Source organism: Diabrotica virgifera, chromosome 7, assembly GCF_917563875.1.
Source record: "Diabrotica virgifera virgifera chromosome 7, PGI_DIABVI_V3a".
Classification (NCBI taxonomy): domain Eukaryota; kingdom Metazoa; phylum Arthropoda; class Insecta; order Coleoptera; family Chrysomelidae; genus Diabrotica; species Diabrotica virgifera.
The window spans coordinates 137,995,448-138,019,182 of record NC_065449.1 but is presented as its reverse complement, the minus strand read 5'-3'; the positions used below and the strand labels follow the sequence as shown (position 1 = coordinate 138,019,182).

The 23,735-nt window shown below is 30.8% G+C and overlaps 1 protein-coding gene across 1 annotated transcript in view; it reads right to left on the bottom strand.

Annotated features, from left to right (window-relative positions):
* LOC114331038 (uncharacterized) overlaps window positions 1–23,092 on the bottom strand; it is an 88,275-nt gene extending 65,183 nt beyond the window's left edge. The window contains exons 1-2 of the mRNA XM_028280501.2: window positions 22,947–23,092; window positions 22,749–22,878 (exon numbers count right to left, since the gene is read on the bottom strand). Coding sequence (XP_028136302.2) covers window positions 22,749–22,878; window positions 22,947–23,002 — 186 coding nt within the window. The 5' untranslated portion in view covers window positions 23,003–23,092. The remainder of the gene's footprint in view (window positions 1–22,748; window positions 22,879–22,946) is intronic.
* Between the last annotated feature and the right edge of the window lie 643 nt (window positions 23,093–23,735).

Here is a 23,735-nt window from a genome sequence, read left to right as displayed (position 1 = left end):
TATACCAAATTTGGTTGAAATCGGACTTTTCGTTCAAAAGTTATGGTACTATTAAACACATAAGTATAGCCGCCATTTTGAACGCCCGCCATTTTTGTAAAAGACAAAATCTGAAATGGCCTCATATCTAAATTTGAACCTTTATATGTGTAGTATATGTGGTGCAAATTATATGCTTGTATCATTAAATGTGCAATTGTTTCACATATCGGCCACACTATAACTTTTTCTTTCAAAGCAAGATTTTAAAACAATTTTAAAATTTAAAACAGTTTTAAAACAATTTCTATCTAAAAATTCTATAATATACAGGGTGTTTCATTGGGAAACGGAAATACTTGAATGGTGAATAGAGGTCACTGAGGCGGTTCTAGATATACCACATTTATTGCCTTACAGATTTTTATAACTGAGTTACAGGGTGTTTTATCGATTTTGCTCATTTCTTTCTGGACCCATAACTTTAAAACCACCCTGTATATTTTTTTGATATTTGGTACACATATGTCTCATTTAAAACAAACCATCCAACTACTAGTCACAAGAAAAATCCAGGTCCGGACTAAAAATAAATTATAAATTCTTTGTGACCTTGAAACAACACCCTGTATATTGAAATTTTTAAAATCCGTTTGCATATTTGAAAAGAGCACAAACAACTAAGTCTAATGATTTGCTTAAATTTTTCGGCCAGACAATTTAATGGCTTTAATTTTGAAATCATATTTAAGTTTTTAAGAACTCTTAGATTAAAAAGCAGGTATTATTAACTTTTAATAATAAATTATTAAACTTAATGAACAAATACTCATTCTAAAAATAATCAGTACTTATTTACTATATTAGAACGATCCTTTTACTAATCACAAGAAAAATCCAGGTCCGGATTAACAAAAAAACATAAAGTAATTGTGACCTTGAAACAACATCCTGTATATTGAAGTTTTCCAAATTGGTTTGCACATTTGAAAAGATCACAAAAACCTGAGTTTACAGGTTCGCTTTAATTTTTTTCACAGAAAATTTAGTAACTTTAATTTTGAAATTAAATCTATTGAAATTTTTTATAACTCTGAGATTAATAATCAGGTGTTAGTAACTTTTAATAATAAGTTAATGACTAAATACTCATTTTAAACGTAATCTGTAATCATTTACTACATTGGAACGACCCATTTACTAATCACAAGAAAAATCCAGGTCCGCATTAAAAAAAAATATGTAACTTCCATCAAGTAACGGTCGAATCCATCAATTAATTAAAAAAAATATGTAATAGTCACCTTTAAAAAACACTCTGTATATTGAAATTTTCAAAATCCGTTTAAACATTTGAAAAGAACCCAAAAAGTCCTGAGAGTTCTTAAAAATTTCGGCCTAATTTCAAAATTAAAGTCATTAAATTGTCTGCCCAAAAAATGGAAGCGAACCATTAAACTTAGTTTTTTGTGCTCTTTTCAAATGTTCAAATTGACTTTGAAAATTTCAATAACAGGGTGTTTTTTCAAGGTCACTATAACTTTATATTTTTTTGTTAATCCGGACCTGGATTTTTGTTGTGATTAATATGTGGGTCGTTCCAATGTACCTAGTAAATAAGTATTCATTATTTTTAAAATAAGTGTTTAGTAACTTTATTAATTTATTATTAACAGTTACTAATGCCTGCCTGCATTTTAATCTCAGTACTGTTTATTTTGCCGCATACTGTACAAATCTATTCCATGAATATACAACTGTTTCGGATAATCGCTACAACGAATATTTTATCTACTGCTCAACATAAAAAATACGAAAGTAGATCTATACAGGGTGTTTGGTAGAGAATGGGCCAATACTTAACATTAGTTTAAAATAGGTCGAATTAAGCTAACTTACCTTAGTACGAAAATTGATAGTAACAGAAATACAGGTTGTCAAAGTTAAACTTTTATTTTATTTATACTTGAATATTTCCTAATGTTGTTCTGAAGCTATTTTCTTGTGGCATTTTTACAATTTTAACTATTTATAATGGGAAATAAGCCACAATATTATTAAAAATGATTTTTATTAACGTTTCGACGCCCAAATCGGGTGCCGTTGTCAAAATACAAAATACTACTAACATAAACAAATGTTGTTGCTTAGTAAAAAATTCATTTAATTTGACTCATTTATATCGGCAATTCAGATACATATGATACATTTTAAAGTAGAAGACTTTAAAATGATATTGCCAATATTTATGAGTTGCGTTCCTGGGACGACTTTACTGAAAGATAGTTCACTCGATTACATGAGATCAACCCCAACTCAAGAATATCCGTCACAAAAAAATCATAGCATGTGATCTGTCTTTAAAAAGACAATCACATGCAACGGTGACATTAAAATTCTCGCGTTAGAGATCTCATAGTAAATCACGAGGGAAAACCAGGAAAAACCTCGTGATACTATCCCGAGGTTTATATAATAAAATATTGTTTATGTTAGTAGTATTTTGTATTTTGACAACGGCACCCGATTTGGGCGTCGAAACGTTAATAAAAATTATTTTTTAATAATATTGTGGCTTATTTCCCATTATAAATAGTTAAAATTGAATATTTCCTGACAGGCATGAGATACACGAAATTTGGTAAGTGGCGGTTTATTGGAACGAGAAATCTAAATTCCCCACCAAAAATTATATATTGCCCAGAGGGCGCCACATATGTCTTTCCGCGCTCATTTAATACGTTAAATTACTTTTATTCCCCACTCTATATAATTTTGAGATCAAAAATTTTATTGTCCTATTATTTTTGATTAAAAAAAGGTTGACTACATCCATCTCGCCGAACTCAACGGTTTTCGAGATAAACGCATTTTAAATCTACCATGCAAAATTCAATTTTTTGCATTTTATTGTAGTTACTAAAAACCATTTGATACCCTGTCATACTTGGCAGCAGTGGCGTAGCGTGAGTGTCGGCTGCCCGGGGCGGAAGACAATTTTGCCGCCCTCTTTTTAGGTATTTTAATTTAATGTATATGTTTTATACATTACATACATTAATTATAGAAAACTTTTCGCCGAGAACAATCATCATTATTTTGCAATATACAGGTTAGATTTTAAATAAAAAAGTTTTTCTAAGTTTTACTATAACGTTTATTAATACAAAAATTCTTTTAACTACTCTATCTCATATTATGTATAAGTTTTTAGTTTGTGAATATGTCATTATAGATATCAGTGCGTGAAGAATTTAAAGTGTGCGTGAAGTAACAATGTATTTTAAATGAGATTTACTTTTTCGCACTGTTTTTTGACACATTTTCATATATAATCAAATATCTTTAACTTTCGCGGTGTCATGGTGATGAAATATGAGTAATAAATTACAACAAAAGTTTTGACAGTTTTGTGGTTTGAAAGAAGTTAGAATTTTTAAATGTCAAAGTTCTAAAAATTGTAGAATAGAAATGAATTCCAGTGACGAAGAGTTACAGTTTTTTTATTTGTTTATCGTAGATAAAATATTGTATGAAACTGTGCGTGAAGTACTTTTTGCGAACTTACGCGATGTATGGCACTCGCTCCGCTGTCGTTCGTGCTCTAAACATCGCGTGCGTTCGCAAAAAGCATACTTCACGAACTGTTTCATAAATAACTATTACTTTAACCAATTAGATACAAATGGTTTTTCATTCACAATCATTTGTTTCTAGTTTCTGTTATATGTCGTTTAATCCGTGTATATTAATATTATACACAGATTATACAACACAAAGCCCTAGAGGGCTTTTCATCGATTTGTTTCGAGCTTCTGTCATGTGTCACATAATCTTAATATATCTACATCATCTTATCATCTACGTCATAATATCATCATAATATATCTACGTCTATCGATCTTTGGTTTGTAAGTATCATTGGTATATGGTATATACCAATAACGGATGACGTAGATATATGTATTAATATTATGTGACACATGAGAGAAGCACGAAACAAATGACTGTGAATGAAAAGCCCTATTGATATAACTTATGTACCTATCACTTAAGATTAGGTACACCTTGATGATCGACAAGATTAAATAAAATCAATTTTTAATTAGAACTAGAACAATACTAAAGGGTGATTCATTTAGGGCCGGTTGTTCGAACGCTAATCAGCAATGATCACTATCAAATATTTAATTACTGTCACCAACTGTCAATGTCAACTTTGATTGGGTTGCTGAAAACATTATTGATTATAATTATGAGACTAGTTAATCAATTAACATAACAATTATTAACATAATGGATTAACTAATTTCATAATTGTAATTCATAATTATGTTTTCAGCAACCCAAACAAAGTTGACATTGAAAGTTGGTGACAGTAATTAAATATTTGATAATGATCATTTTTTATTAGCGTTCGAACAACCGGCCCTTAGAGGTACTTTTTTTGGCGGGGATTGATGGGAGATTGTGCATGAATAGTATCGCTTTACAGGGCGTTTTTATTCAGTATTATTGTTTGACATTTCATCCAGAAAAGACTTAGCTCAACACAACGTCTAGAAATTATTCAGTTGTATTACCAAAATAGACGTTCAATGAGGAATGTGTTTCGTGAGATTACAGCAACTTATGGTCCACATAACTGACCTACCGAAAGCATATTTCGCTATACCATCAGTTTGGAACCCACTTTTCATTATTGGATAACACGAGGCTAAATAGATCACATTCAGCACGCATTTAAGAAAACATACCGGCGGTAGCGGATGGTGTACGCGAAAATGACGAAGAATGGATTCGTCACCGTTCCCAACAGCTTGGCTTATTGTATTCAACAACTTGGCGTATATTACGTAAAGATCTTGGTTTAAAAGCCTACCAAATTCAATTAGTGCAAAATCTGGGCCGAAACCACCTTCCGAGTTGTCACTGTCTCAGTCGAAATGCTCTTGATAAGTTTGCAGAAGATCCACTGTTTTCGAAAAAAAAAAACATTGTTTTCTGATGAGGCTCATTTTTTGGCTTAATGGGGACGTGAATAAATAAAATGCTCTTCGGGTTGATGTTGATGTGTAACCAGAAGAGATTCAAGAGTTGTTATTATATCCAACAAAAACAGCTGTTTGATGTGGTTTATGGGCCGGTGGAATTGTCGGTCCATATGTCTTTAAAACAGAGGCCGCGGCCGGCCAGAATGTTACTGTGAATGGAGACCGTTAACGCGCCATGATAACGGACTATTTGACGGACTATTCCTGTTTCAGACCAGTGAATTGACCGTCTATATTTTGTGGCATCACAACTCTAGAAGTTCTCCTTTGGGGGTATCTAAAGTCCAAAGCCTATATGAATCAACCGGCTACGATTGAGATATTGTAGGCCAATGTTACTCAAGTTATTGGTCTAATAACAATCGGAATGTTCGAACGCGTCATCGAAAATTGGAACTTCAAAATGGACCATCTTAAACGAAATCACGGTCAACATTGAAAGAAATTGTCTTTAAGAAGTAATTGTAAGGAATGTTTCTTTTGTATGACAATAAATATTTTCAAATTAAATAAATTTTTTCATTGTTTTTTCTTTTTAAAAAAAGTACATCTAAATGAATCACCCTTTTTTTGTGTGAATTTGATGGCCTTGGCCGAGCTAATTAGCCAGACATTTTGTTATTTTAAAAACAAACAAATTTGATTTTTCAATCAGAGGAATTTTTTCTGTATTTCTAACTCTAAATACATAACAAACTAACATTATTATCTACAATTATTATCTAAATATTACTGTTTTGGTTGTTCATTTTTTTTTGTAAATTTTTATTTTTTTTTGTATTTCTTGTTGTATGTTTTTTCTATTGTTAATTTGTTTTTTTTATCATTTTTTTTATTTTTTTTATTGTTATTTTTTATAAATTGTTTTTTTTTACTACAGTAAGACGTAAACCCGATTCAACCTCGCGGAGGTTTACATCTTCTTAGTTTTTTTTTCTTTTTTTGCCTTTTTTTCTCTTTTTTGGTTCTTTTCTTTTTTCAACTATAATATACAATAATTACTTAAATCTACAGAGTTAAAAAAAAATAACAACAAAACAAACATGCCTGCTTTGTTTTAACAAAATTTCTTAAATACAGGGTAAATTTTATTGCTACAATCTATATTTACAGTTTTTGATATGTTCGTAAATTGATTTTAATATATTAATATCTTCAGAAAATATCAAATTGTTCAGGTAGACGGGAAGTGGAATTTTTAATATATTAAGATTATCATAAAATTTGTTTATATTTACTGATTGATGTGAACATTCGAGGAGAATATGTAGTAGATCACCTTCTTTTCCACACTCACAGTTAGGTGACTCTGTGAGACCCAAACTGTACATATGAAGGGGGGTAAGAGCATGATTACATCTCAATCTATTTATAACTCTTATGAAATGGCGATTTGATACAGAATGAAACCATCTTTAATGGGAATTTCAGGCTGCATTTGTTTGTAATTACTACCAGTTCTCGTGTTTCGATAATACCTTTGCCAATTTTCTTTTTGGTGTCGTCTACTAATAATATCAATATCCGAAATGGGTAATAAGTTCATGGAAAGTTCTTCGCCTATTTCTAGGGCGGATTTGGCTAGCCTGTCTACTATTTCGTTACCCCTAATGCCTGCGTGTCCCTTTATCCATGATATAATGATGTTTTTTCCTAAATTTGCAATTTTATTATAAAGAGTCATAATATCCAGTTCTATATGATTGAGTTGTTGGGACTTATGTACGTTAGTTAGTCTATCAACGACACTCTTACTGTCTGTAAATATTATGCAGCTATAGGGTTCGTTACTAAATATGTGTCTTAAAGCAAAAAGTATCGCTATCATTTCAGCGGTGTATATCGATGATTCACAAGGCAATTTGAATAATTTTTTAAATCCACTTTGAATATTGATTATTGCACATCCTACTTTGTTTTGTACTTTGGATCCATCTGTATAGTAAAACTAATAATGTGGCCATTTATGAAGTATAAATGATTGAAAAACGGCTGGATTTAAATTAATATCCATAAAAAAGTATTAATTTATTTTGAGAAAATTTCTTCTAATACATGGGAATACATAGGTGAAACTTGATTTTCATAAGTATAGAAAGTACTTCGGTATTGAGATATTTTCAAGTAACTATCTACAAGAAGGGGACATTTTTTCTTTATAATGTTATACTTTATGAATCACCCTTTATAATGTTATATTTTTATTTTTATTGAAAAGTGATATGATTATTTGTTATAATTAAAAACAAAACTTCCGTCTTCAAGTAAAAATCAAAAATATGCTTTCTTGTTATGCGCCTCCGAGATTTTATGGAAATTTCAAGTTCTTCACACATATTTTTTTATTCTCATTCATTAAATTAAAATTAAAGGCATTAAAAAAACTGTAACCAATTAAATGTTCGAACAAACCACCCTCTTGCAGTGAACAAAAACCTAATCGATCATACAAAGCAAGTCTCATTGCATTCAACTGATCTGGCTGTACCTGACTCCAGAGTTGAACAATTTTTTCTTGCAATTCTTATTCAAACAATTAAGTGTTTTCTTTGTTCCACACACTGATTAACGTATAGGGTAGTAAAATAATTGCCGATGTATGTAATATAAGTCATTCTCGCTGATTGTTAGTCATAAACGGGGAATTCCCACAAGTCAGTATAGACGTTGTTGCCAGTCGCTACAAAATATCATTCAAAGAAAAGTAATTCCCCGAATTCGTCACAAAATAAGTAATGAAAAATTCCGTGCTCCTTTCAGTCGGTCCAAATTTGTAGTTGCAATAAAAATATAACATGGTTCAAATATTTACAAAATATTTTTATTATTTATTGTTAAATTTTACCGCCCCCTAAAAAGTTCTGCCCCGGGCGGGCCGCCCCTGCTGCCCCCACTACGCTACACCACTGCTTGGCAGCAATTGTAAGCATTGTACACGCTTCTAAATTGTATTAAACAAACGTTTCTGGCTACTACCAGAGGCGTACGACGAGGGAAAGGGGAGGGTCAACTATTCACTTTCCCCTGTCGTACGCCGCTGGTAGTAGACGGAAACGATTATTTAACATAATTTAGTAGGGTGTACAGTACCTACACTTTCTGCCGAGTACGACACGGATGTGTCAAATAATTTTAAAGTATTATTTTTTTTTAAATAATTTATTCTTTATTTAAAACGTTTATAAGGACTATTTGTACCCGGTACTGTAAAGCTATTTGACACATCCTTATCATACTTGTCAGAAAGTTCAGGTATTGTACACCCTACTGAATTATGTTAAATACTCGTTTCTGGTTACTATCAGAGACGTACGACACGGGATAGTGAATGGTTGACCCTTCCCAAATTCTACGCCACTGACTAAACTGCTATTTTAGCATAATTTTTTGATTATTCAATACTTTCTATGAAAATAATATACTCCTCCTTCTTAACGATAAAGTCATTATATTTCGAGATATTTGAAGTTAAAAATGAAACGGCACAGTTAATTTCATTAATGTATTATACCGCTTCGTTTTTATCTTCGAATATCTCGAAAACTAATGACTTTATCGTTACGAATGAAGAGTATATTATTTACATAGAAAGTATTGGAGAATCCAAAAATTGCAAATCCACTAAAATAGCAATTCTACTAGTGGCGTAGAATTTGGGAACGGTCGACTTTCACTTTCCCTCGTCGTGCGCCTCTGGTAGTGTAGTAGCCAGTAAAAGAAACATTTGTTTAATACAATTTAGTAGGGTGTAAAGTATTTACACTTGCTGCCAAGTCTGACAAGGAGATATCAAATGGTTTTTAATAACTACAATGAAATTCAAAAAATTGAAAAACTTACTAAGGAAGTAAAACCTCACTTGTAGGTAAATGGTATATAAATTTATTAAAATTTTTATCTAAAATGATCCAAATTGGATTGAAGTGGGTACATCTATAGTACAAAAATCACACAAACGTTTTCGGACCAATCAGTCCATCATCAGGTAGAAAACTTTAGATCCAATGTAGTTGGAACTAGCTACATAGTTAGGTCAAAAGACCTTAAAATTACAATAATCAGGCCATTTCGGCTACAACAATGTCGACAATAAGTCGATATTTAAAGCTTTAAACATCGACTTATTGTCGACAAAAGTTTTTTTATTATGGTATACAGCCAATGATAGGAATCTTTTCCTTTATATTTCAAAAAATTGATTTTTGCATAGTAGATTTGAAATGCATTTATCTCGAAAACGGTTGAGTTTATCGAGGTAAATGTAGTACACCTTTTTTAAGTAAAAATAATAGAGCAATAAAAGTTTTGACCTTAAAATTATGTAGAGTGGGGGATAAAAAAAATGAACATATTAAATAAGCGCTGAAAGATGTATGTGGCGCCATCTGGGTAATATATAATTTTTGGTAGAGAATTTAGGTTTATCGCCCTAAAAAACCATAACTTACCAAATTTTGTGTAGTTATCTCATGCCTATCAGGAAATATTAAAAAATGAATAAAATAAAAGTTTAACTTCGACACCCTGTATTTCTGTTATTATCAACTTTCGTACTAAGGTAAGTTAACTTCAATCGACCTATTTTAACCTCAGGAATCTAAGGTTAAGCTATGGCCCATTCTTTACCAAACACCCTGTAGAATAGATCCTTTTTATTGGAATAATTACTAGAGCAATTTACTTTCGTACTTCTTATGTTGCACAGTAAAATATTTTTGTTGTCGCGATAATCCAAAATAGTCGTATATTCATGGAATAGACTTTATTACTAAGGGTCGGTTGTTCGAACGCTAATCAAAAATGGAATCAACTGATCATTATCAAATATTTAATTACTGTCACCAACTGTCAATGTCAACTTTGTTTGGGTTGCTGAAAACATAATTGATTATAATTATGAGATTTATTAATCAATTATATGTTAATAACTGTTATGTTAATTAATAAGTAATAACTAATTATTCAATCAATTATGTTAATTATCATAATGATAATTAACATGATTGATTACAATCAACTGATTGACGTACGAATGAGGGGTGTTATTATTTGATAGTTGTTAAGGGGACTTAATTATAATCAACTTCTTGATTAGCGTTCGAACAACCGGCCCTTAATGTATTTACAAAGAAAAATATATACAGTGAGGACGTTTGAGTTGGAATAAATTCATTTTCTCGAGAATAGGCGACTCTGGAGATAAATCCCGAAATAGGTCGATTTTTATTTTTAAATTATAATTTTTTGGCATATACAGTATGTCCCTGTAAGTTGTATCCATATGGAAAACTTTTTTATTATTAATTTTACGAAAAAAGTTATTCTTCATAAAAAGCTCTGCATGGTCCAAAACCTAAGATTTAACCATAAAATATCATTTTTTTTTAATATTATACGAGGTATGTCAAAAAGTTTGAATTTCACTCAAGAGTAAAGTAGCTTTATTTTTCACAATATTGAAAATTGCTATTATGAGAAGTTGTTTGGAATTAAAAACTATATTCTAGTATGCAATTACATCCTTCTAATTGAAAAAAAAAAATTGATACATTTAGGATAACTAACATTATTTTCAGTTATTTCAATTCAGATAACTCTTTTATTATTAATTTTACGAAAAAAGTGATTCTTAATAAAAAGTTCTGCATGGTCTAAAACCTAAATACAACCATCTTATGTCAAATTTTATCAATTTTATACGAGGTATGTCAAAAAATATGAATTTCACTCAAGAGTAAAATACGTTTATTTTTCACAATATCGAAAATTGTTATTATAAAAAGTTATTTAGAACTAAAAACTATGTTTCAGTATGTAATTACATCCTTCTAATTGAAATATTCTGAACTATAAAGGTACTTTACTTTTGATCTAAATTTATCATTTTTGACATACCTCGTATAACATTGATAAAATTTGATATAAGATGGTTGTATTTTAGGTTTTAGACCATTCAAAACTTTTTATTAAGAATCACTTTTTTCATAAAATTAATAATAAAAGAGTTATCAGAATTGAAATAACTGAAAATAATGTTATGTTATCCATAATTTTCAAAAACAATTTTTTTTCAATTAGAAGGATGTAATTGCATATTAGAATATATTTTTTAATTGCAAACAACTTTTCATAATAGCATTTTTCAATATTGTGAAAAAGAAAGCTACTTTACTCTTGAGTGAAATTCAAACTTTTTGACGTACCCCGTATAACATTTATAAAATTTGATATCTGATGGTTGAATTTTGGGTTTTGGACCATGCAGAACTTTTTATAAAGAATAATTTTTTTTCGTAAAATTAATAATAAAAAAGTTTTCCATATGGATACAACTTACAGGGACATACTGTATATCATACCAGTGACCTCATCTATCTGAGCGTGATGACGTAGTCGATGATTTTTTTTAATGAGAATAGGGGTCGTGTGATAGCTCATTCGAAAGGTTAGTTAACCCTTAACTAATCCGGTACTGTAGCAGTAGCGTAACTGGTCCGGCGTCGTCTGCGAAACTACTGTTTTCAAGATAGCAAAACAACACTCAAAAATAATTTTTTTATTAAGAATAAAAAAATGCTACAAACATACCCTGATATATTTATATAAAAGTGAACGTATTAGATTTGGGCGTTATTTGGGTTAAGAAAAAAATATTAAAATAAAACTGAAATCTGTACAAATATTTGTGAAAAAGTACATGGTTTTGTAAAGTAAATAAAAAAATATATGAAAAACAACATGAAAAAAAAATGTATTGCTAGGATAAATGTTCAAACTGCATACTAAACAAAAAACTAGGTAAAATAAAAATCGATAAAAAATGTTTGTTTCCATCATCACTCAAACTTTACCAATTTTATATGCAATTTTTACATAGGTAGTGGTTTTGTACAGCCGGTTCCAAAAAAAAAACTGATACGACTCTTAAGGCTATGGGTACATAATTCGCAAATATGTTACGTGTATCCCTACTTTTTCTGTCTTTACACGTCAAATTACGTGTAGTAAAATTCACACTGGTATGGATATGTAAACATTAGGTACTAGAATGTCATTCTACTTGAAAATGTCACCATTAATTTAAAGAGATGGGTTTTGAATGTTCTTGGATAACTGTTATTTTTATAATTGCAAATTATTAATTCAGTTAATAAATGTGATAATTTCTTCACTAACTATGTATTCAGTGATTGTAATAATTTATTTGTACAACAAAGACTAATACTCAATCGAGAAAAGAGGAAAAGTGTTAAGTGATTTTTTAATAATATATTGCTATGGAACGCTTACAATTTTGAACATCGCTTTAACAACAAAATACTTGGATCACAGAATATATTATCCTGATGTATTCTCTGCTTGGATCTTCCAGAAATAATACACAATAAATAACTTTTTATTAAGTTCACGTCTTAAATCAATTATTTATCAAATACACTATACGCTCTGAGCTTTGTTGGTGTCGCTCCTAGCGGTTATTAATTCAACTTTTACCGGTAATTTTTAAATTTATTATTTAATTGTTATCGCTTAATATTTACAACGCAAAAAAGTAATTAAATTGTAATCGATTTTTTTAAGATTTTGCTAATCATTTTGACGTTCTATTGATAAAATATGAATTTCTTACTTCGGATACTTTCACAATTATCGTGTAGATGGCGCTAAGATTAATTTATAATTACATATTACGGAACATTAAAAAAACTTAAATTCAGTATTTAAGACGTAAGTATATTTAAGGTAAAAATATATACCACAGCTTTGACCAACTAATATTTTTTATAAATAATGTTTTTAATTTTAATTTTAAATTAATCACTTTGACATTTATGTCAAATTTCCGGTAAACGTTTACAGACTTGCCACTACTGGCGCTCGCGAATTTGTAAACATCCCCTCTACGTACGAGCTCACAGCGTATATATCAATAATATTTAATTAATAACTCAACATATTCCCGATGCAATGTCAAATATTTAAAATTGCCACTGATTGTCAGTTTGATTGACAATATATGCTGACAACATTATATTCGGCTGAGTGCGTTGTAAGACAAAGATAGATTTGGAAAATATTACCACGACATTGTGTTCATTTTTTTCGAATCCTGAAAAAAGCAATAAATATTTTTGAAAAATTTAAACGGAGAATGAAAGACTAAATTATTACCGAGGGCCGAAAGTCCCTTAGAATAAATAAAAAGTTTATTTTGAATGATATATTTGAAATTAAAAATCACACTAAATTTTCTCTTAGTTTTTCACCCCTGTAACTTATTAAAATAAACATTATAGAAGTTCTCAGGGACTTTCGGCCCTCGCTAATAACGTAATCTTTCATTCTGCGTTTAAATTTTTCAAAAATACTTATTAGTTTTCTCAGGATTCGAAAAAAATGAATCCCCATTTGAATAGCACTGCAGCCGAAAATACGTACAGATCCTCTTAGGCGTATTTTGTAGAAAATTGAGCAGTGTACTTTCTTCTTCTTCTTCTTTTTGTTTTTGGTCTCGCTGCAAGGCAATTACCAGCACGATTTATAGGCGATCTTGATGTAGTCTGGCTCTAAGCCATATCAAAATCGCTGACTATGTTCTTGTAAAAAGGTTTTGATGAGGTGTGATATAATGAATATGACTTTAATTATATTTAATTTACTAAATTTTGAAGGATAAATACTTATTATTTACATAGTGTTAAGGCCGCGTCTCACCATCAAATAATTTGATCAAACAGTTTGAGCAAACTTGACGTACTTGAGGAAGTACGTCAAAGTGACGTCACAATTGCAGTTTTTTTTGAAATTCTAAAAATCTGTGCTCTCACTATCAGTCTAGTTTGATCAAATTTTTTGTATTGACTTGTCTAACTTGTTTGTACTTTATTTAAAATTAAAATTTTTCATTATTATCCACAATGAACACTCAGGATGTGACGTCACTAACTGTCACTTTCTTGTCACTTTCAGTTTGCTCAAACCAGTTTGATCAAATTATTTGATGGTGGGACGCGGCCTTTAATGTCACTGCCAAATCTTAAAATTTATCAGATAACTTCAACCTAAAAAAATGGCCGTTTGTTTGTTTATTTTATTATTTGTCTGTCATAATAAATATAATATAATGTCAGATCAATCATACACTGCTCAAAATGATCAAATCTTACCAAGAGTCGTATCAGTTTTTTTAGGAACCAGCTGTACATCCCAAACAAATAGGCTTTCTGCATCGCAAGCACAGGTATTTTGTCATCCTGCGATTTCTACTCGGACATAAACTGCAAATCTTTGCATTTTTCTGAAATAACAATATCAATCTGATTGTCCTCTTGTTCTTCTTGAACTCCAAGTATGAACACAAAAAAGTAACACAAACGGTCCGGCGTCGTCTGAGAAACTACTCTCCCCATAACTGTTGCGACAACTTTTTAGGAACTGAGAGAAACTTGTCTCAAATACATCCACTTGTCAAGCTTCAGTAATGTGGGAGAGAGGGGATATGACATAAGAGATGCTCTCGTGTTTACTAAAGGTTTGTTCCAACATAAACTTTTGGACGGTCCAGAAACCGTCACGAAACTACTTGTACCGTTTGTTGTGCGCATGTTCGTAATTGTATCGCCCAGTTATCGTCCCATGACGGTAATTTTGAAACCGATGTTGGAACGGTTACCTGATTGATAACTGATTTATCTATCAATATGTATATTGTTGTTGGTATATCCAATGATAAAAGCTAAAGACGTATGCCGTAGATATATTAATATTATGTGACACATGACAAAAGCTCAAAACAAATGACAATCAATGAAAAACCCTATTTCCCGATTACTGAAATGGTCATCACGAAACCACCACTAAAAGATCACAATTCTTGTTGGAACAGTGGGAAGGACGATCCGATGACGATCATATTTTTGTTGGAACGGATTTTGTTTACTGCGCAGGAGCGTTACCGTTTCGTGACGGTTCTCGGTCGTGTTGGAACAAACCTTAAATGGGACCACTTGATTTGACACTTTTGGGAAAGGCAATATGGCGGCGGGCAGGTTTTTTATGTTATACGTGGAATATATGTTGTTAGTTAATTATTAAAATTATTAATTATATATATATATATATATATATATATTCTGCCTTGGCAGAACATGTGATTAATGATGATCATGTTTTCATGTTTCAAGAAACCACAATTTTAGAAAGGGAAATTAATTTACGCAAAAGAGAATTTAAAGAAATGGTTTGGATAAAAAAATCAAATTGCATTAATAAGAGATCTGACATTGATAAATTAAGTATCATTTATAATAACATTTTGTCTTATTAAAATTTGTTGAAATATTACTAATAATTCTACCTAAAATATATTTTTTTTATTTCTTCTATCATAAATTACAACAAATTATGTCATTAATTTCTTTCCCAACCCATCGAATTATTATAGTAGTCCAACGACATTTTTTTGAGTGATGTCGAATTGACATACTATCAAAACTTTTACGTTTACATATTACTTTTAAGAAATTTTCATGTTTTTATATAAGTTGTATAATTATTAATTTGTAACCACGAGCAGTAAGTTAAGTTTTATTTTTTGAGTTTTATCTAAATTTAAACATTTTTATTTGTAGATAGTCTTGATAAAGAAAATAAAATTTTCGAAAGCTCGACTAATAAGTTCAAAGTGTTTCACTGAATAGCCCAAAAATTTATTGACTGCATTCCCCAAAAAAATTTTTATTACAATTCCAACAGTCATTACATATTAACAATTATATATATATATATATATATATATATATATATATATATATATATATATATATATATATATATATAAACAAACAAGTGGTTTATTAGGGTTGCAGTCAGAAGTTTGGCCAGGATATCAAAGAAACACTCTTTTGACTTTTTGTCTAGCTTTCGGGGTTGTTTGACCCCTTTATCAAGACTCTGTAATATAAAACAAAAATGTAAGTATTTTAAAATATTACATTGTTTTAGTAAACCCACTAGTCGTTGAGATTATTAAAAAGAAGCTTGATGATGCTCAACATTTCAAATTAACACAAATATTGACAACAGAAAACAAAGGACACAATACATTTTAAAATTTTTGAATAATTAGCAGAAATACAATAATTATTCTGTCATGTTAACCTACTGATAATGTAAGTCAAAAACTCTAACACATAGAGAACAGAAAGAAGAAACAATCAAATTAAAAAGTATCAAATAAAAAAGTAATTAAGTGTTATGATTATTGTGGTTCTTTTTAAAACATCAGAGGCCCATACAAGGTGTGTTTAAATTCACTAACTGTACTTAAGAGTATGCAACTCATTATACGTCCATGTGTGTTTTGTAAAACAAACAAGTATTTTTATGTTTTGGTTTTTAGTGTTGCGCAAGTAGATAACAATATATGTTGCTAAGTTTTTCTATATCTGATTTTTTATTTATACATGAGTTGCTAGATTTTATGCAACACATTTCCACAAAAACGCGTTTACAGTGGTTTGTTTCCCTTGCCAAAATACAGGAACCCTCGAAATTGAACTCATGTTTCAATGCTATAGCATGTTCTGTTAGTGCACATGCATTTATTTTGTTAACTTTTATGTCACTACGGTGACTTGTAGCTCTACTATGGAAATTACGAGATGTTTCGCCAATGTACACGTTGTTACAATTGAAACAAGGTATAGAATATACAACATTCGAAGATTCCTGTATAGTGAAGGGATTCTTAGTTTTTGTGTATAACATAGACACCGTTTTCACATTCCTTGTTGCGATTTTTAAGCCATTCACATTTTTGAAAATGTTGAATAGCTTCGGTGTCAGATCAGGAATGTAGGGCAAGGAACCAAAAGTTATTTTGGGTGGTACTACTGATGTTTTGCCTGTCAGTTGTCGGACTTCATTATTATGACAATTTCGTCCGTCAGCTGATTGACAAGAAGGAGAACCAAAAATAAGTTTGTTTAGAAGCCCTATGGGATAAGAATTTTCTAATAATATGGATCTCAGCTTTTTTAGTCCCCTATCCCTAAATTCCAGGTGCGACAATTTAGTGACTCTACTTTTTAAGGCCAAAAGCTATTCAATATTTTCAAAAATGTGAATGGCTTAAAAATCGCAACAAGGAATGTGAAAACGGTGTCTACGTTATACACAAAAACTAAGGATCCCTTCACTATACAGGAATCTTCGAATGTTGTATATTCTATACCTTGTTTCAATTGTAACAACGTGTACATTGGCGAAACATCTCGTAATTTCCATAGTAGAGCTATCAGTCACCGTAGTGACATAAAAGTTAACAAAATAAATGCATGTGCACTAACAGAACATGCTATAACATTGAAACATGAGTACAATTTCGAGGGTTCCTGTATTTTGGCAAGGGAAACAAACCACTGTAAACGCGTTTTTGGGGAAATGTGTTGCATAAAATCTAGCAACTCATGTATAAATAAAAAATCAGATATAGAAAAACTTAGCAACATATATTGTTATCTACTTGCGCAACACTAAAAACCAAAACATAAAAATACTTGTTTGTTTTACAAAATACACATGGACGTATAATGAGTTGCATACTCTTAAGTACAGTTAGTGAATTTAAACACACCTTGTATGGGCCTCTGATGTTTTAAAAAGAACCACAATAATCATAACACTTAATTACTTTTTTATTTGATACTTTTTAATTTGATTGTTTCTTCTTTCTGTTCTCTATGTGTCAGAGTTTTTGACTTACATTATCAGTAGGTTAACATGACAGAATAATTATTGTATTTCTGCTAATTATTCAAAAATTTTAAAATGTATTGTGTCCTTTGTTTTCTGTTAACAATATTTGTGTTAATTTGAAATGTTGAGCATCATCAAGCTTCTTTTTAATAATCTCAACGACTAGTAGGTTTACTAAAACAATGTAATATTTTAAAATACTTACATTTTTGTTTTATATTACAGAGTCTTGATAAAGGGGTCAAACAACCCCGAAAGCTAGACAAAAAGTCAAAAGAGTGTTTCATTGATATCCTGGCCAAACTTCTGACTGCAACCCTAATAAACCACTTGTTTGTTGATATTGACAGTCACTAATATCCAGTATTTTTTGTATATATATATATATATATATATATATATTTATATAATATAATACAATTTTATAATTATATACTTTATATAGAACAGAATATACTGCTAAAGAGTTGTTCCGCCATATTGCCTTCCCCATTTAGCCCGTGAAAGCGATCCCATCTACTTCACCTCATGTCACATCCCCTCCCTCCCACATCACTGTCAAGCTTCAATATGGCTTTTCATTCACAGTTATTTGTTTCGAGCTTCTGTCATGTGTCACATAATATTAATATATCTACGTCATACGTTATTGATATAACCAATGATACAAACCAAAGACGTATGACGTAGATATATTAATATTATATGACACATGACAGAAGCTCGAAACAAATGACAATCGATGAAAAGCTCTATACGCTGTGTACTCGTACGTAGAGGGGATATTTTAAAATTCTCGAGCGCCAGTAGTGACAAGTCTGTAAACCTTTACCGGAAATTTGACATAAATGTCAAAGTGATTAATTTAAAATTAAAAATAAAAACATTAATTATAAAAAATATTAGTTGGTCAAAGCTGTGGTATATATTTTTACCTTAAATATACTTACGTTTTAAATACTGAATTTAAGTTTTTTTAATGTTCCGTAATATGCAATTATAAATTAATCTATTAATCTTAGCGCCATCTACACGATAATTGTGAAAGTATCCGAAGTAAGAAATTAATATTTCATCAATAGAATGTCAAAATGATTAGCAAAATCTTAAAAAAATCGATTACAATTTAATTACTTTTTTGCGTCGTAAATATTAAGCAATAACAATTAAATAATAAATTTAAAAATTACCGGTAAAAGTTGTATTAATATTCCGCTAGGAGCGACACCAGCGAAGCTCAGAGCGTATAGTGTAAGGATTAGATAGAACAACTTGCCTGTCGGGCGGTGCCAATTTCCAATAAAAAATAATTAAAAATATTGAATTGTCTGTCAGACGATGACGCGCGACGCAGGACCAGTTAAGGGTTAATTCTCTATTCACTAAGATAAACACTAACAAAATTATTTATACAGGGTGTTCAAAGAAAAATTTTTTGAATTAAAATAATTGAGAGAAAAAGAAGAATGTATGTAATTTATTTAATGCAAAATATACTTTACTGCTGTCAAAAAACAGAAAAAAATGTTAATTTGCAAAATAAACATTGCTTTTAGCTTAAATTAAATGTTCAAACTGCTAAGAGCCAGGTGGGTGGTAGCTTTAATATTGAATTTAAGCGAAAAACAATATTTATTTTAACAATATAACAACGAAACCCGATTTGGGCTTCGAAACGTTAATAAAATCATTTTTTAATTGTGGCTTATTTCCCATTAAAAATAGTTTATTTTTTTAATATTTATTTATCAAATAAACATTTTTTCCTGTTTTGGACAACAGTAAAATGTAAAGGGTGATTCATTTATAGGTACTTTTTTAAAAAAGAAAAAACAATAAAAAAAATCTATAAATTAATTATACAAAAAATAAACTAAACCGTCTATTTTTGTATTTTTACTAATGCCATACTCTGTATGAGAGTACAAAGACTCGTTTCATATAGTTTCTCTGAACCGCATTTTTGGAATATTTCCCAGCGGTGCCTTTTGATATTTTGATATCTAGGTCAACAGAAAACTAGAATCGAGTCGCCATTTATTTCACTTATTCCCCGTTAGAGGGCGTTCTAACCTTACTCCGGTATAAATAGTTTTATTGTATACCGAGAACTACGGAAGTTTTGATTTAAATTTGTCTTCTTGCATAGCCTCCTTGACAAAAGGTAGACCTAGAAATAGCGCTATCGGGGGATGGCAGGAGACAGATTTAAATCAAAACTAAACCGTCTATTTTTGTATTTTTACTAATGCCATACTCTGTATGAGAGTACAAAGACTCGTTTCATATAGTTTCTCTGAACCGCATTTTTGGAATATTTCCCAGCGGTGCCTTTTGATATTTTGATATCTAGGTCAACAGAAAACTAGAATCGAGTCGCCATTTATTTCACTTATTCCCCGTTAGAGGGCGTTCTAACCTTACTCCGGTATAAATAGTTTTATTGTATACCGAGAACTACGGAAGTTTTGATTTAAATTTGTCTTCTTGCATAGCCTCCTTGACAAAAGGTAGACCTAGAAATAGCGCTATCGGGGGATGGCAGGAGACAGATTTAAATCAAAACTAAACCGTCTATTTTTGTATTTTTACTAATGCCATACTCTGTATGAGAGTACAAAGACTCGTTTCATATAGTTTCTCTGAACCGCATTTTTGGAATATTTCCCAGCGGTGCCTTTTGATATTTTGATATCTAGGTCAACAGAAAACTAGAATCGAGTCGCCATTTATTTCACTTATTCCCCGTTAGAGGGCGTTCTAACCTTACTCCGGTATAAATAGTTTTATTGTATACCGAGAACTACGGAAGTTTTGATTTAAATTTGTCTTCTTGCATAGCCTCCTTGACAAAAGGTAGACCTAGAAATAGCGCTATCGGGGGATGGCAGGAGACAGATTTAAATCAAAACTAAACCGTCTATTTTTGTATTTTTACTAATGCCATACTCTGTATGAGAGTACAAAGACTCGTTTCATATAGTTTCTCTGAACCGCATTTTTGGAATATTTCCCAGCGGTGCCTTTTGATATTTTGATATCTAGGTCAACAGAAAACTAGAATCGAGTCGCCATTTATTTCACTTATTCCCCGTTAGAGGGCGTTCTAACCTTACTCCGGTATAAATAGTTTTATTGTATACCGAGAACTACGGAAGTTTTGATTTAAATTTGTCTTCTTGCATAGCCTCCTTGACAAAAGGTAGACCTAGAAATAGCGCTATCGGGGGATGGCAGGAGACAGATTTAAATCAAAACTAAACCGTCTATTTTTGTATTTTTACTAATGCCATACTCTGTATGAGAGTACAAAGACTCGTTTCATATAGTTTCTCTGAACCGCATTTTTGGAATATTTCCCAGCGGTGCCTTTTGATATTTTGATATCTAGGTCAACAGAAAACTAGAATCGAGTCGCCATTTATTTCAATAAAAAAAATGAATTTTATTTGAAAATCTTTATTGTCGCAAAAAAGAACCATTCTTTACAATTACTTCTTAAAGATAATTTCTTTCAAATGTTGACCATGACTGCGGTTAAGACGGTCCATTCTGAAGGTCTAATTCTTGATGACGCGTTCGAGCTTTTCGATTGGTATTTGACCAGAACTCGAGTAATACTGGCCTCCAATGCCTTAATCGTAGCCGGTTTATTCATGTAGACTTTGGACTTGAGGTAGCCCCAGAGGAAAACGACTAGACGTGTGATGTCACAGGATATAGGCGGCCAAGTCACTGATCCGAAGCGTGAAATAAATTGCTCACCGAACCGTTTTGTCAGTAAAGCCATGCTTTCACGGGATGTATGGCAGTTGGCGCCATATTTGTGGAACCAAATGTCACTTAAACTACGAACTTCAATTTCTGGTACCAAATAGTCTGTTACCATGGCGCGATAATGGTCTCCATTCACAGTAACATTCTGGCCGGTGCCGGTCCAAGACATGAACCGACGATGACACCGGCCCATAAATCACACCAAACAGTGTTTTTTTTAATGTATTGGCAACTTTTGAACCTCTTTGGGTTGCTCACCATCAACCCAAATACGGGCATTTTGTATATTCATGTCTTCATTAAGCCAAAAACGGGTCTCATCGGAAAACATTTTTTTTGCTCTAAACGCACGAAACACATTCCTCATTGAACGCCTATTTTCGTCATACAAAATAATTTCTAGACGTTGTGCCGAGTTATAAGTCTTTCTAGGATGAAATGTCAAACAATACTGAATAAGAAAACAACTTTAGGTGATACCATTCATGCACGATCTCCCAACAAATCCTCACCAAAAAAAGTACCTCTAAATAAATCACCCTTTATTTCGAATTAAATAAGTTATATTCATTCTTCTTTTTGTCTCATTAATTTAATTCAATTTTTTTTTTGAGCACCTCGTATAAATAGTTATGTTAATGTTTATACTTATATTAGTGAATAGATAATTGAATGACCTTTCGAATGAGCTATCACACGACTCATATTCTCATTTAAAAAAATCATCGCCAGACGGATGGCGTCACTAGTATGATATGTAGCCAAAAAATCATAATTTAAAAATAAAAATCGATATGTTTCAGGATTTATCTTCAGAGTCGCCCATTCTCGAGAAAATTAATTTATTCCAACTCAAACGTTCTCACTGTATACCTATACTTGTTTGCAAATATTTAGGTAGTAGGTACTATTAACTACAAATTACGTAAATATTAAAATTTTCATTGATGTTTAGTTTTGTTTCACTGCACTTATGTTAAAAATAGGACATGAATGTATTTATAACATTATTATCAGTGAATATAATTTTCAACAATTTTAAACAATTGTAAAGTGTAACCGCACTGCCAGATTTATAGAATCTTCGAAGAAAAAAATATACCTACTTAAATAAAATTTCACTTTCTAGTGCTACACATAGTCTTATGTTTAATTGTTAAAATAATGTATTTTACTTACCAGGAAGGAACATTTATTATTTTCGCTAAAAATTATATTCTCTATGCTTTTGCAACAACGTTGTAATCCCGCATTTACGTTTTTATAATCCAAGTTTTCAGAGCCAAAAAGAACTTCCACCTCTTCATAACTTGAAATAATATAGGTATTAATAATGAATGAGATAATTATGTTTATTTTAGGTATACCTATACTTACCAATCTATTGCTGAATAATAGAGTGCCAAAATTTTGTCGTTTTCTTCTTGTGACATATTATCGGTTTTTAAGTAATGAATAAATAAATACAAACTGTGACAGATTAATAATTAATTATTATTTACATGGACATAAATATGTAGAATATTTTCATATTATTTTATTTTAAAATACCAATGATACCAATTTGGTATTTGACTTTGTACCAACTACCAACTGTCAATCACTTGTAAGGTTTTCTCATAGATGTCAGCCGTGGCCATGATATAAAAAGAGAGCAGATAATTACAAAAAATATTATAATAATCGCTAAACTAAATAATATACATTTATATGCGAATAAACGGTATGTTTTTCGCTATTTATTATTATAAAATACTAATAGATAGCGAAATAAAATTATAAAACTTCAGTATTTATATTCTCTGACAGTTATACAACCAACAATACATGAAATGTAGTTTATAAGGATATTTGTGGGACTTCTTGTGGGAGTAACAAAATTATTGGAGAAGAAAACAAGAATCTTGCTACATACTTCATCTTTGTTGAAAACGTCTCCAGTATGAATCCATACACATTATAAGTTCATCTAAAAGTAAATCACAAAAAGCTTACAACCATTTTCTATGGTAGTAGAAATAGAAGGTAGTAAAAGTAGAAGATAGAAGGTTGCGCACTCCCTTGAACCCTGTTTAATTTAGCCCTAAAAAAGTCATAAGAACTTCTGGAATCAACACGAACGGAATTATATTTTGCAAAGACAAGTATTCTGTTCTGAATTTAGTG